This window comes from Grampus griseus (genome assembly GCF_964374135.1).
Source record: "Grampus griseus genome assembly, chromosome: 14".
In the NCBI taxonomy this organism is placed as follows: domain Eukaryota; kingdom Metazoa; phylum Chordata; class Mammalia; order Artiodactyla; family Delphinidae; genus Grampus; species Grampus griseus.
The window spans coordinates 75257881-75271637 of NC_139008.1; the positions used below are offsets into that span (position 1 = coordinate 75257881).

The 13757-nt window shown below is 46.5% G+C and overlaps 1 protein-coding gene across 1 annotated transcript in view; it reads right to left on the reverse strand.

The window, feature by feature from the left end:
• ZMYND8 (zinc finger MYND-type containing 8) overlaps positions 1-13426 on the reverse strand; it is a 123218-nt gene extending 109792 nt beyond the window's left edge. Inside the window, exons 1-2 of the mRNA XM_082670746.1 lie at positions 13326-13426; positions 4497-4567 (exon numbers count right to left, since the gene is read on the reverse strand). Of these exons, the coding sequence (XP_082526872.1) occupies positions 4497-4567; positions 13326-13339 (85 nt within the window). The 5' untranslated portion in view covers positions 13340-13426. The remainder of the gene's footprint in view (positions 1-4496; positions 4568-13325) is intronic.
• Between the last annotated feature and the right edge of the window lie 331 nt (positions 13427-13757).

Consider the following 13757-nt stretch of genomic DNA (forward strand, 5'->3'; position numbering starts at 1 on the left):
CATGCAGTAATTGTCTTTGACTTATCTCACCAAGCCTAATATTCTCTAGGTCCATCCATGTTGCTGCAAATGGCAGAATTTCATTGTTTTTTATAGCTGAGCAATATTCCACTGTGTGCGTGTGTGCGTACGTATACACATATATCTTCTTTAACCCTTCATCTGCTGATGGACACGGGTTGCTTCCATGTCTTAGGTATCGTAAATAGTGCTGCTACAAACATTGGGGTGCACGTGTCTTTCCAAATTACTTTTCTTTTTTTCATATATATACAACCAGGAGTGGAACTGCTATAACATGGTAGTTCTATTTTTAGTTTTTTGAGGGACCTCCATACTGTTTTCCGTAGTGGCTGCACCAATTTACCTTCCCACCAACAATGCACAGGGGTTCCCTTTTCTCCACATCCTCACCAACACTCATTATTTGTAGACTTTTTGATGATAGCCATTCAGACAGGTGTGAGGTGATATCTCACTGTTGTTCTGATTTGCACTTCTCTGATGATTAGCAATGCTGAGCATACTTCCAGGTGCCTGTTGGCCATCTGTATGTCTTCTTTGGGAAAATGTCTATTCAGGTCTTCGGCCCGTTTTTTGATTGGGTTGTTTGTTTTTTTGATATTCAGTTATATAAACTTTATATATTTTGGATTATACAAACTTCATTAACTACCTCCATGCCCTCTTCCTGGAGGCTGGAAGCAGGGAAAGAAGCAGAACTTGGTGAGTAGGGTTTCCACCTGATAGCCTTATCAACACGAGCTCATCCCTGCTCAACTGATTCTAATCGTGGCTAACATTTCTGAGCACTCGCCATGTCCCAGCACTGTTCTGGGTGCTTTGCACATGTGAGCAAGTTTAATCTCAACCATAATCCTCCATTTTTATCATCTCCATGTACAAGGGGAAACTGCACCACAAATACAGCTAGGCAGAGGGCAGGCAGAATGCAAACCCAGGGAGTCTGACTCCAGAAGCCAGGTTTTCTTTTTTTTTTTTTTTTTTTTTTCGGTACACGGGCCTCTCACTGTTGCGGCCTCTCCCGTTGCGGAGCACAGGCTCCAGACACGCAGGCTCAGCGGCCGTGGCCCATGGGCCCAGCTGCTCCGCGGCATGTGGGATCACCTCAGCAGCAATGAGCACATCCAGTACCCAGATCTTGGTTTCTAAGGCCATTCTCCAATAACAACCAGGGGCCTCGGGGAAAATATACAAGATGAGCCTAGAGCATCCTGCAGTGCCAGAAATTAAGAAAGTGTTCAATCAATCAGTCAACCGACAATGACGTCAAAGGGACACAGGAGCCGACTGAAAGTGCTCCCAGTGGCCAAAGCTAGAACCATTTGAGCAACAAAATAAGTAATACAAAACCCAAAGTATGAAACAGTTGAGTCCTTGCTGATATAAATAAATGGTTGAACAAATAAATGGGAGAAACAAGACAAATCTCCCATATAGAACAACATGAAATAATTTATGTACATACTCTGGCCTTCGGAAGCTGGAGCATGGCTTCCCACACTTCGTAAGTGTGGGCCGGGCACCGTGACTTCTTTCCAAAGAGGAAGGGGAGAAACCTGACAAACGCTCCCTTGGCCAAGTGATCAAGGTCAACACCACCAGTGATAAATCATGTTCATAATATATACCCTTGATATGATGTGATGGAAACGGCCCTTTAAGGTCTTCCTCTCAAAAACCCGTAATTCCGGCCTACTCGAATCCAACCATGAGAAAAACATCAGAACATAAACATCAGAAAAACATAAACCCCAAATGAGGGTCATCCTACAAAATACCTGAGCAGTTTTCCTCCAAACTAGGAAGGCCATGGAAAACAAGGGAAGTCTAACAAACTGGCACAGCCACGAGGATTCTAAGGAGACACGACAGCTAAATGTCATGTGGGCTCCTGGGTGGGGTGCTGGAAGGGAAAAGGGATCTTAGTGGAAAAACTACGGAAACCTGAACAAAGCATCCACTTTAGTTGGTAGTAACACACCGATTCATTAACTGTGACAAATGGACCAGACCAATGTATGGTGTTAACACAGGGCAAAAACTGTAACTCTGTGTGTGTGTGTGTAACTATGTGTGTGTGCGTCGGGGGGGGGGGGTATGGGAACACTCTGCACTAGCTTCACAACTTACCTGGAAATCTAAATCTAAAACTGCTCTCAAATTAGAAGTTTATTTTTAAAAACATAACAGAAAACGATGGAATGGCTCCTGTGGACAGGGTGGCCACTGAAGGCCTCCCTCAGGAGCTGACGTCTGAGAAGCAGCTGAGACGAGAACCAGACAGCAGGACCCAGGGCGGCGTTCCCGGCAAAGGGCCCCCAGGAGAGGACGGAGGGGAGGGAGGCTGGGGAGCTCAAGTGGGGTCAGGTGCACAGAGTGTCTGTCACAAGGTAAACAAAAGTGAAGGAAGCTGAAGGGGTCAGGCCAAGGCAGGTTGGTCACCGTCACTTCAGACTGGAGCCTGAGGGCGCTGGAAGGTCAGTGGAAGGACTCAGCAAGATGAGATGTACCTGATGGGAGTGTTTTTCCAAGATCGCCCTGCCTGCTGTCGGGAGAGGATGCGGTGGGGCGGATAAGGGATTATGATGACCCCAGAGTGGTCACACCTCGGACGGCCCAGACACAGAAGGTGAAGGGCTAGGAGCACCTGGGGGTCTGAAAGAAGACAAGAAGCGGGGTCTCCACGCTCAAGGGGAAGAGAAGAGGGGTCTCCACACGCAGAGAAAAGGGCCTGAGCTGAACAGGCCTCCTGCTCTGGCTGACGGTCCCCGATTCTGACCCTTTTGGAGAAGTCTCCACAACGGGGCTCCAGGGCCTTCCAGGCACCGAGGGCTCAGGAAAGAAGCACCTCCTTGGAGTCCGAGCCTCGGTTCAGTTCGAGCCCATCCTGCACTTTCTACCTGGGAGACATTACCACTCGGAGCCTCGGTTTCCTCAACGGCAAAATGGGAACACCACCTCCCATCTCTTGCCAGGTAAGAAAAGGCTCCTGGACCCTACAAGCACAGCCTTCATAAATCCCAGAGCAAGTATTACCTTTACAAGAGTAAGCCCAAGGTGGAAGGAATCTTAGAATCTCATCTGACAGCCCATTTTACAGATAAGAAAACAGGGGCAGAACCAGAACATGGCCAAGTGAGCAGCAGAGCAAGGACCGCGAGCCCGGCTCCCAGCTCTCGTTCTCTGGGCTCCCTTCTCCACACTCAATTCTGACCCCAAAGTGGGGGGACTGAGACAGCCTTCCCCATCAGCAACTGTCTCCAAACACCTCTTTTCAGACTCCCCTGTGGCTCTCCTCACCATCAGAGGTGCTGCGGGCCCAGCCTGGGCAGGGGGGTGGGGGTGGGGGTCTGGTGAAGGGGAGCAGCCCTCCGACTGCCCCCCCCCGCACCCCAGGCACCGACCACCCACCCGGACAGCCTGGCCTGTCCACCTGAGGGGCCTCCCCTCCTCTCTGAACCAGGCCCAGGCCCCCATCAGGCAAGTCAGGCAGCAACAACGGCCAGCCCCTGCTTCCCAGGTCACCACCATGCCACCACTCTCTGACCCTCGTCTTTGCCCACAGCGACACGCTGTCTTATCAAAATCCTCAAAAAGCTCTTGGGCTGGATTGGAGTCTTTCTGGCCGAGTCTGTACTCACCCTGTGTCTAGTCCTTCCCGCCTCCCCCCCAAACCCCAGGACAGGTACTCAGCGACTTGTTGAAAGAATACCACCGAGGTACAACAACTAAGTTTGGAGATGAGCATTTTCATCAACCAAAGAGGTGAGAAATGTTCCTGCAGCTCATTCCTAAAAGCACCCTGAAGGCAAAATGAGAATAACTGCTTCCTTGTGGGAAACCTCGCGAAATCTCACACACACCAACCAACAAGTACCAATGACTCAATTAGAAGACCCCTGAGGAGCTCTAACACAGGATTCTGAATAGAAGCACATACCATGTTTACTCTGATTTGCACAATTCTGTCCTACACGCAAACACTGGCCCCAGCATTCCACCTTTAATCTAACGTTTCCCTTTAATCTCTAACCAAGACCAACGTTTACCAAGGAAGTGGGTCACCTTCGTTCCACCTCTGCGTTTCCAAAGAGGCCTGTTACTGAAATCAGAAACCCAGCAGCGGCTGGAGACTCCAGTTGCTTCTAGAACATGCTTTATTTAAATTGATTCCCGAAAGTCACCCTGCAGAGAGCTAGCCAGCCGCCCTCCGTCATGACACTCACATGTAAAATTTACTGTCGGGACAATTTCCGACAGGTTGGAACACCGACACAGACACGCCAAGGGAAAGCAAATCAAAAGATTTCTGTATAAATGAGGTTCACTCATCAAAGGTGCCAACCTCTCAAAATCGGAGGAGTGTTAGAGCCTCGTCTCGTAAGCCACACTTCACTGCACTGGAACAACAAGAAAAAGAAATTCCAATTTCCTCCTGTGCCCTGGATAGATAATCCGAGATTTTTACTTACCTTTGGAGCGAGTAGAGATATCCATGCCCTCCACCACCTCCTGTTCTGTTTTTATTTCCTCTTCAGCCAAGCTGAAACAGAGCAAATTACGTTCACGTTTAGGTAGACTGAGAATTTGCCCCATGGGGGCGGTTATTTAGAAGTTCTAACAACAAACCCACATTTTTCAGACAATCTTCCAAGGGTAGGGGGAAAGGAACCCACACCTTGATATCAAACAAAGTGTTAAGAGTCCTATAGGAGTGTTTTTAAACACTAGCTTGTTCTTGAAGTCAAATTACTATTCCAGTTGTCATGCTATTGGAAGATGCAAAAGGCTTTTTTAAGACACACAATTACCATCTACCCCCATGGACCAATGAAACCCCAGCCTTCAAGTAAATCAGTTTCTCATTGTTAACACCGGGCTCAGGTTGGAGGTGGTTTTCGGGGTACCTGGAGTTCAGACCTCTGAATTCTGCAAGGCAAAGAGTATTTTCCCAGACCTCCTGGCTAAATCTTACTATTTCCCGACGAGGCAGGAACATGAAAAAATATATAGGTTAAGCTACAAAGTAAAAAATATGCTCAGGCTAGAAGCAAAAGGCCTGGTCTCAAAACATTCAAACCAGCAGCACTTAGCCCAGGAATCAGGATTGGGGTCTCCACACTCCCAACCCCTGGGATACTTCCTCCCTGTAGCAGGCATGGCTTAGAGAAAGCATTCAGCACTCTTTTGAGCTGTGACTAATTACCCCCACCACAAAAGTGGAATGAGGAAGGATTATTTAAAAGACAGGGTGAGAGTTGGGGGTTGGGATAAGAAGCAGGGAAAGCAGGGCCCTCCGCTGGGCCAGCCACCAGAATCTTCTCTCGCTCTCTCGGCTGGAACTCCCCGCTGAACAGGGGACAGGCCATTCCCTACCTTCCCCACGGACATACACACACCTCTCAGGCCAAGCCAGGAAAAGTTCTGCTTTTCTAAGTGCCAACAGTTTGAGGTGCTGGAACTTTCCAGGCATTAGGCTGACGACGAAGTGATAAGAACCTGAGCAATTATTCTAGATGCAATTCCATCGGACTGTGGTTCAACAAGAAGAAATGGGTGCATCTCCAACTGAGATGGCTGAAATCTTCCACCTGGAAGACTCAAAAACCAGGACAGGGGGGACGCTGCATAAGGCAGGAAGGATTAGAATGTCCCTTCTGTGTTTCGTGGTCTGGGACTGTGACTAGACAAAAGGTAAGTCCCAAAAGTCCTGGAACCTCAGGGTCAGATGGAGCTGCATTTAGGAGAATTCCGTATTTGATGGGACTAGATAGAAAGGAAGAGATGAGAGCTGAGAATTAAGTTAGAAGAACTTAAAGGCCTCCAACTTCACTGGTCCCAGCAGAGAGAAGAAACAGAACGGCAGTGTGCTTTTAAATCAGAATGTTAACACATTTAGGTCTCTGATATTGAACCCCGTTGACAATTTCATCCACACTGCCTTTGTAGAGAAAGCCTGGGACACAAATCACCAAAGAAACAACAGACATGTTGTCACAAATGGTTTTCATCAGAAGACATTGCTTCTGAAATTTAAACATGTCGCTAACGTGCACTAATACAACCGTGATTTGTGGCAGGTGATTTTAGCACTGATACTTTTTACTCCAACTTAAGAGGCAAACAAGCTCAACTCAGAAACACACCCTGCCTGCAACTTACCCAGACTGTCCAAATGGATACCGCTGATGGTTTTTTGCTTGGGGTGACTGGAAATAAATTTTAACAGAAAGTCCCATGCAGCCCCTTCAAAGAGGGGGAGATGGTCAGCTTCAAAAGAACAAACAGCAACCCTGATCTTTCCAGCAACTAGAATTCTGCTCCCCTCTCTAGCATGAAGTATGTGAAACCCTAAACTTCTTGAAACCGATCCCATATTTTGAGTGATGGAGAAAACGCTAATCTGGGATCCAACCAAAATGTTTGGTAGTGAAAAGAAACAATTATGCATTACAGACTCCCCCAAACCCACTTGAAGGATTTCTGCAGCGCTGAAAACATTGAAAGGTGTATAGATCATGGAGTTGGGCTGCATTCAAGAGAACAATTATTTGGCTTGTAACAGCCTAGAGGAGGCTGAATACTTCAGGCAGGAAAGCTGCTGAGAGGCTAAGAAAATGCAAACTAGCGATGGGGTGGCTATATGCTGCTGAGTTTAAGATAATTCTGGAGCAGAAAAGAAGGAAAAGAAAGTTAAGCTGTTTTATCTTTCCAAGTATTACAAAGCGGGCACCATAATCACCTAACTTTAGCAATAGCACCACCAGGATTTAGCCAAGGATTTGAAGGACAACAATTTCAGAAAACCCATCTTTTTCACAGATCAGCAAGCCACCCTTTCAAAGGGAACCCATGCATGCACATGCATGCACACATACATACACACACACACACACACACACACAATAACTTGTATTTGACTACAGGAAATTGCAATGTCTATGCATCTAGAGGAAAAAAAATTTTTAAAACTTCATTTACAAAAGCAAAGACCAGAATGCAAAATTAGTCATTTTGAATAGCCACATCTAAAGGGACTTCCTTTTTTCTACACCACTGATCTCATTTTTTTTCTTTTCTGGTTTAGTGTTAAGTACTAGTATGTTATTAAGGGGAAAAAAAAACTATGAATATTACATCAAAAGTGGTGGTGAGAAAAGATTTGTACCTGTCTGAATGCCCCACAGATCTTGGTCAATTTAGGTTAAGAACTGTTCAGTCATTTGGAGGGAAAAAAAAAAAACAGTCAAATAATAATTGTTAAAAAGAAAAAGCAGCTGCGTCTGAAGAAAAGACTTTGAACTCTCCTCATTAACACATTAAAGTCTATTAGAAAATACACAAGCATTTTTCCTTCCATATCTGCTAGCTTCCAGCAACCCCAATTATTTAAATCCAAAACAATGGAACAAGCAGCCCTTGTTTCAAACTGACATTACTTTTTTTTTTTTTAAGGTCAGCTGGGGAGGCTGGGGCCCGCTAAAGGAAAGGATAAAATTAGCTAAAAAATCTCACCCCAACAGGACAATACACCATCTACTAGTTGTATACGTTGTATGTTCCCACCACCCCGTCACCTCTTGCACTCACGGGTTCCCCTAAGTCACTTGCCCCTGGATTTCACAAACTGATACATTTCAGGCAATTAAAGAAGAAATAACAGGCACCCGCCTGCACATACAACCAAGACCATCCCATCACGTCCCAGAAAGAAGAAAAGATTTCTCCCCCAATGCCTGAGCAAGAAAACCTCTGCTTACTTCTTCACCTGCATGCACTGGAAAAGAGCAATTAAAAGTTGCAGATGAACTGCACCTCCAGGATGTTTTAAGCCTTCTGATTTTTAATTCTGAAGACTCAAGGCTGGTCCGTAAATTCCCAGGAATCCCATCCCCTCAACACTTCCAGGAGAGAGAGAAAAGAGAAAACATCTAGTTTGGACACAAAACTGCCTGGAAACACAATGCCCAGATATTTCTTTTCCCCAAGTGCCCCTACTTGACTGTTAACCAAGAATATCTAACCCCTCTAGAATATATAACCAGCATGCACAAGAGTCTGGGTCTACAGCTGAGGATGATCACACAGCAATTCAAGAATCATGCAATCGTTCAAAAGGACTTTCCCTTCAGCTTTTTACTTTCATTCAAAATACCAAAGTGGTCCAGGCTGTAAGAAATATTTCATCCCCAAGACACAAACATCTTTCCTCTTCTAGATCACAAAATAGTGAACATTAAAATCAAAACACCATGCTGCCCTAAATCTGCAATTAATTTCTTTAAAAATTGGGGGGAGGGGAGGGAATGGTTAGCAGCTTTATATAAGCACTCACCTAAAACAGGCAGAGTCATCGGTAGCTAAGCTATTTATGCAGGATTCTTAAAATGGCGTCTGGCAACACTGCCTCATTCCTGTATTGAAGCTAAAATGGTAGCAGTTTGTTCAATAGCTGTAGCTCTTGCTTAAGCAGCCCTGCTAGTTTCAAAGCCACCTTCCTAAATATCAGAACTAGGAAAAGCTCAACCAAAGGACACCAACAACCCAACGTTAAGAAGCTGGAAAAAAAAAAAATCTGCAGTGACAGGGGGAGTTTGTTAAGTCACAGGTTCCTAAGGAAAACCCTTCCCTTTCAGATCCTGAGCCGTCAACGTGAGGCTCTAAAATGAGGCCCCCTTGCCCTCGAATTAGGTGGGTGGAAGGTGAGGAATTAGGCAGCCCTGTGGCATAAAGTGCAGACAGACAGACAGGTGTCTGTGCAAACAACCAAACTGTTAAAAGGGTGCAGGCTGGGGGGGGGGGGGGTAGGAAGCCCATTCCCCCTTTCTAGTAGATGAGAAACCAGCTCTGCATCCCTACCAAAGAGTAGCCAGGGAAAATGAAAAGTGCTTCCAGGGCAGCAGGCATCTGAAGGGCTGCACCCCAGCCTGAGGCCAAAGTCAAATAAAAAGGCTGTTTAATAAGCCTGAAAACGGCCACCAAGCACCCAGCCAGTCCTAAGACAGTTAACCTCAAGGAAAGATAATCCGAGTCTGCAGAGAAGAAACAACAGGAAAACGTCGCCCTCAGCCAAGGCGCAGGATACTCACAAATTAGATTTTTGTCCACCCCCAACAGAGCCCTCAAAATTAACCATGGGTTTGGCAAAACCCGCTTTCACAGGCCAAGCTAAGAGCCTCATAGTGGATAATGTAATTTACTGTTACAGGTCTGCGCATGGCCTCAGAACTCTCCTGGTGCTGCGGGTGGAGAGTTTCAAGGTGACTGTGAGCTTCAGGAGAGAAAGGAGGGCAGAGTGCCCAAGGCTGCACCAGGGCAAGGACGGGCATCTGGCTCCCGGCCGGCCGGTAGGTAGGTAATCTTGATGACGAGGGACAGGCTGGCAGCCCAGCTTGCTGCAGTGCTGAAATGGCTCCTGCCTGCTTGTTTATCAGTAAGCAGAGTGGGGTGGAGGGGGAAGGGCGTCCATAGCCTTAGCAACCTGAAGCCAAGGGTGAATCCTTCCTTGTTTCTGCCTTTGAGATCAAGAGCAGGGCTGCTACACAGATTCCCTTCCTCCTCCTCGGCTGTGCGGTGGCCAAGGCACTTTTGCACGTATCTTTCTTTTCAGGGTCAAACCAGAGGCAAAGCCAGACCTAGGGCTTCCCAGCTGAAAAATGTTTGTGGCCTCTGCCCAGGAGAGAGAAGGGGGGGAAAAGGAGGCAAAAGAAACAAAGAGATCACACACGTGAAGTGGCTGGACTTTGGAAAAAAAGAAAAACCTACCTTTGCCTTCAGGGTTTTCTGGGCTGCTGTCACCCCCTCCCCTTTTTGAAATGGTGACTCATTCCCCCCCCCCCCTATTTAAGACCTGAAGCCATTTCCCCACTGTTCTCCCGGGGAAAGAAAAGGGGGAATGTTTTGTTTAAAAGAAAAGGGGTAACAAGAAAGAAAGAAAGGAAAAGAAAAAAAAAAAGCTATTGTTTTCATCCCTAATTTATAATCCAGGAGGCCCCATTGTTTCTTTCCTTCTGACTCAAATCTTTGAGCTGTTAATTATAAAAGTAACTGGACTCAGCTCCAGAAGGCAAACCACGTTCCTGAGCAGCAATTAGAAAAACTCTGTAGAAAGTTTACTGAGTGATTATATATAATTAATTCCTAGTTACAGCCGGAACACTGACCATTTTCTGGCGCTAATAAAAGCAGTTCCTCCTGCTGCCCCACAGGAATGCCACTTAATTTCCCAAAGCAGAAAGTGAATCCATCCTGGAGGGGCTTCAAGGGAAAAAAAAAAAAAAAAGGAGAGGAATCAAAAGCTCCAGTGTGTCTGCGTTTGTTCCTTGCAGCTGTGCATCCTCTTTGGGGGCTGAAGAGGCAGAAGGAAAAAGGAAAACAGCCCAATTCTGTTCCTCCCTCTGCAATTTACAAACGTGGCAGAGAGAGGACCATCTACCTTGATGTAAAAAAAAGGGGGGGAGGGGAGATGCCCTAGGCATGGAACGTAGGGAGACGCTTCAGCTCCACGGATGTGCTTTTCCTAAAAGGAACAAAGATGGTAGAAATTTCCAGAAGGCCCGCTCTCGGTCCAGCCACTGCAATTGTCAATCTGTAACCTTTCCTCCAAGTCTATTGGTTCAAAAGCTGGAGAGAGAAACCCCATTGGGCTGCACCGTGAGCCTGCACTGCTGTCCCTAGCTAGTCCTGCTGCAATGCAGACATTTATTTTTTTTCCCCCTGAGTGAAACTGGAAAACAATGCTACCTTGAGAGCCATTAACTTTTACAGACTCATGTTTGGTGGTGCCCCCAGGACCACAGGCAAGTGGCTGGCTTGCTCCAGGGCTGAGAACTTGCTGGGGCTGCACATGTGAAAACAGATCTTGGCTTTGCAAACCTGTGGGAGCCATTTTAATGCAAGCTTTTGGAGGACAAATGCCTTGCCCTTAGGTTTCCTTCCAGCCCAACAAATGCACCATTATGCAAACACTGACAGCACCAAAGCAGGAGTCTTGTGATTAGATATTGCTTCCAAGGAGGCCACAAGAACCTCAATATGTAATTTCCATTTACAGCCAGGAGATAAGAACAAAGAAACAAAGCTAAGCCTCTGAACTTTCTTGTGTGGGGTAGTAGCAGGCAAGCAGCTCAGTTCTAAGTATGTTACATCATTAACGGCCTGTCCTTTTACTCTAAGAAGCTGGCCTGTCTTGCAAAGACTTCTCAGCTTAGAATTGGGTACATTCCTCATTATTAAATGAGCCCTTTTTCCAATTGGTTCTCAAAGGTGGGTTGCTGGACACCAGTTTAAAAGAAGAAAGATTATTGACTCCATCAAGTTGGCATAACACAGCAACCGAATATACTTCCAGCATTTACAGTCCTGCTGGATTGGTCTCCAGGCTGGAAATTTATGCAGTGAACTTCTAGGGAAATGCTGAAGCAAATGCTAAACAAGAAGCTACTTTTTTCACTCTGAAGTTCTAGCTGCAGCCTTAAGAGATCAGGAGAAATGTAAAAAGTGAGAAATAAATCAGAAGTAAAGGTAAGTGTGCACATACAGATGTGTGGGTCAGGCTTGGAAAAAGGCCGGGTCTGTTGTGTATGAGCCCTGAATCAAGACCAAGTTTGGTGGTGGGTGGGATTTTTACAGACATGTAAGTATCTTAAAACATAAGGACTCACACCACCACCCCCAGCTCCTCCCCACCCCCATGTTTAAGGCTCAGTGACTCTTAAGACCAAGCAGTTTCCTTACATTTCACAAGCAGATCACCTACCCAGAGTTTTCTATCTAATATCCAAACAATCCCAATTCAAGGTCTCCAGTCAAGTCACAATGAACTGAACGTTTCTTCCCTGAGGGTAAACAGGAAGTATAATCTTCAATCCTAGCCCTAGGTTATCAGGAAAAACAGTGGATTCAAACAGTCACCTAAAATCAAGACACTATGAAAAAGCCCTCCTTGGGTTCCTGCTCATAAAAAGCCCCCAACGGCTGGAGCCAAGACCCCCTGTTACAAACAGACCCCAAATGTTCGCCAAACTCTTTATACATGGTCACAGAAATGGATTGCTTTACTTACCCAACAAATGTTCAAGCAACCGTCTCATTTTTCCACAGTTAAGAAGAGAGAACAGGCTGGCAGATTTGGGACTTGATCAAAAAGGAAATTTTTTTAAACAGTTACACGGGATTATTAAAAACACACACACAACAACAACACAACCCAACCACTGAATATGGAATGCTGTCATGAGCCACAGACGTGATTTTATTTCCTCTGCACTCTATCACACAGGAGGACAGAGGATGACACAATGTAAAAAAAAAAGGGAAAGGAAAATGAAAACAAGGAGAAAAGATACATGAGTCCACTGAAAACCATGCAAGAGGAGAAAACTAAGGGATTCAAAAAAAGACTCCTCAGATTTATTGCAGGATGTTGTCCAACATCTCTCCCCCACCCCCCCTCCTACACTCCCCCCCCCCGCCCCCCATCCCCATCCCTACTCCAAAAACTTCCTCCAAAGCCTAGAAAACACTTTCAGAAACATTTGCTGGCTGCAGGCTGGCTTTGCAGAAGAACACTCTGTATCAATAGAAGTCAGGAAAAAAGGCTGAACAATGTAGTTTCAAGTGAAGAAACCCTGTAGGAAGAGAAAAGACCATGGGGAGTCACCACCACCCACCTAGGCCCCAGGAGCTAGGATCTGTCCTTAGCACTGCTCTGCTGAGGGCTTGGTTCTTTTGCAAACACACGTCCTCTCTGGTCAGAACTGAGTCCAGCCTTCCCAGCACCTCTTTGGAGAGGTGAACTTGCCTGCTTTGCTGTCTGCCATGAGCTCTCCTTGGAAGGGAGCCTGCTTGCTTACCTTCCATTTTCTTCCCCCAGCAGGCATGTGACACAAGAGAAGACAAGAGTGCAAGGGGGAGGGGGGGGAACTGCTCAGAGAAAGAGAGAGAGAGGGAGAGAAAAAGAGAGAGGAAGGAGGGGGGAGAAAAAAAAAAAAAGCTTCTTTTTTGGCAATACCAGGATCTAGCTTCACACTCTTCTAGAAACACCATGTCCTGGTGGAAGAAAAGGTGTGCCAGGCCCTTGCCAGTTTGCAAAACCGAGCTCTGGCTAATGGCTACTTAGCCATGTGACCCAAGAAAGCAAAAAAAAAAAAAAAAAAAATCTCTCTAAACAGTTCCAAGTTAACCTAAGTGCTGTAGGGGTGACTGTGGCACAGACAGCCACAGAGAAATCACACTGCTCGCCCACAATGCGGATGTCTCAGAGGGAGGGGGAGAAAAGATGGTTAAAAAGTCGAGCTTACCTCTGTGGATGCATTGTTAACACTGTGTAATGTCAATACTTATAAAACATGGAGGACAGGCTCCTAGTTCTCACAGAAAAAGGGTTTGGCACTTCGGCTTGATGATCTGGCCGCCTAATAAAAGCTCATCCCCGATTGGCTGCCCCGGCAAATCGGAGTGTAAGGCGGCCCCGGATTGGCTGAAACACTTCCTGAGCGATTATCTTTGTGAGGCTCTGGTGAGCAAGAGCCATCCTGTGCATAGAAAAAGACAGGCTAAGCTAGGCCTTTTGCAGCAAGAAAAACTTACGAAAGGGGCCCGCAGTCGCCCTTCTCCCACACCCTGGCTAGATTTCGCGGCACGAGCAAACCAGTGCAGCCAGCCTGACCTGCTCCAGCAAAGACTGAGGCCCAGAGGCCACAGGCAAGAGAGTTTTGGGGGTGAGCTGCAAG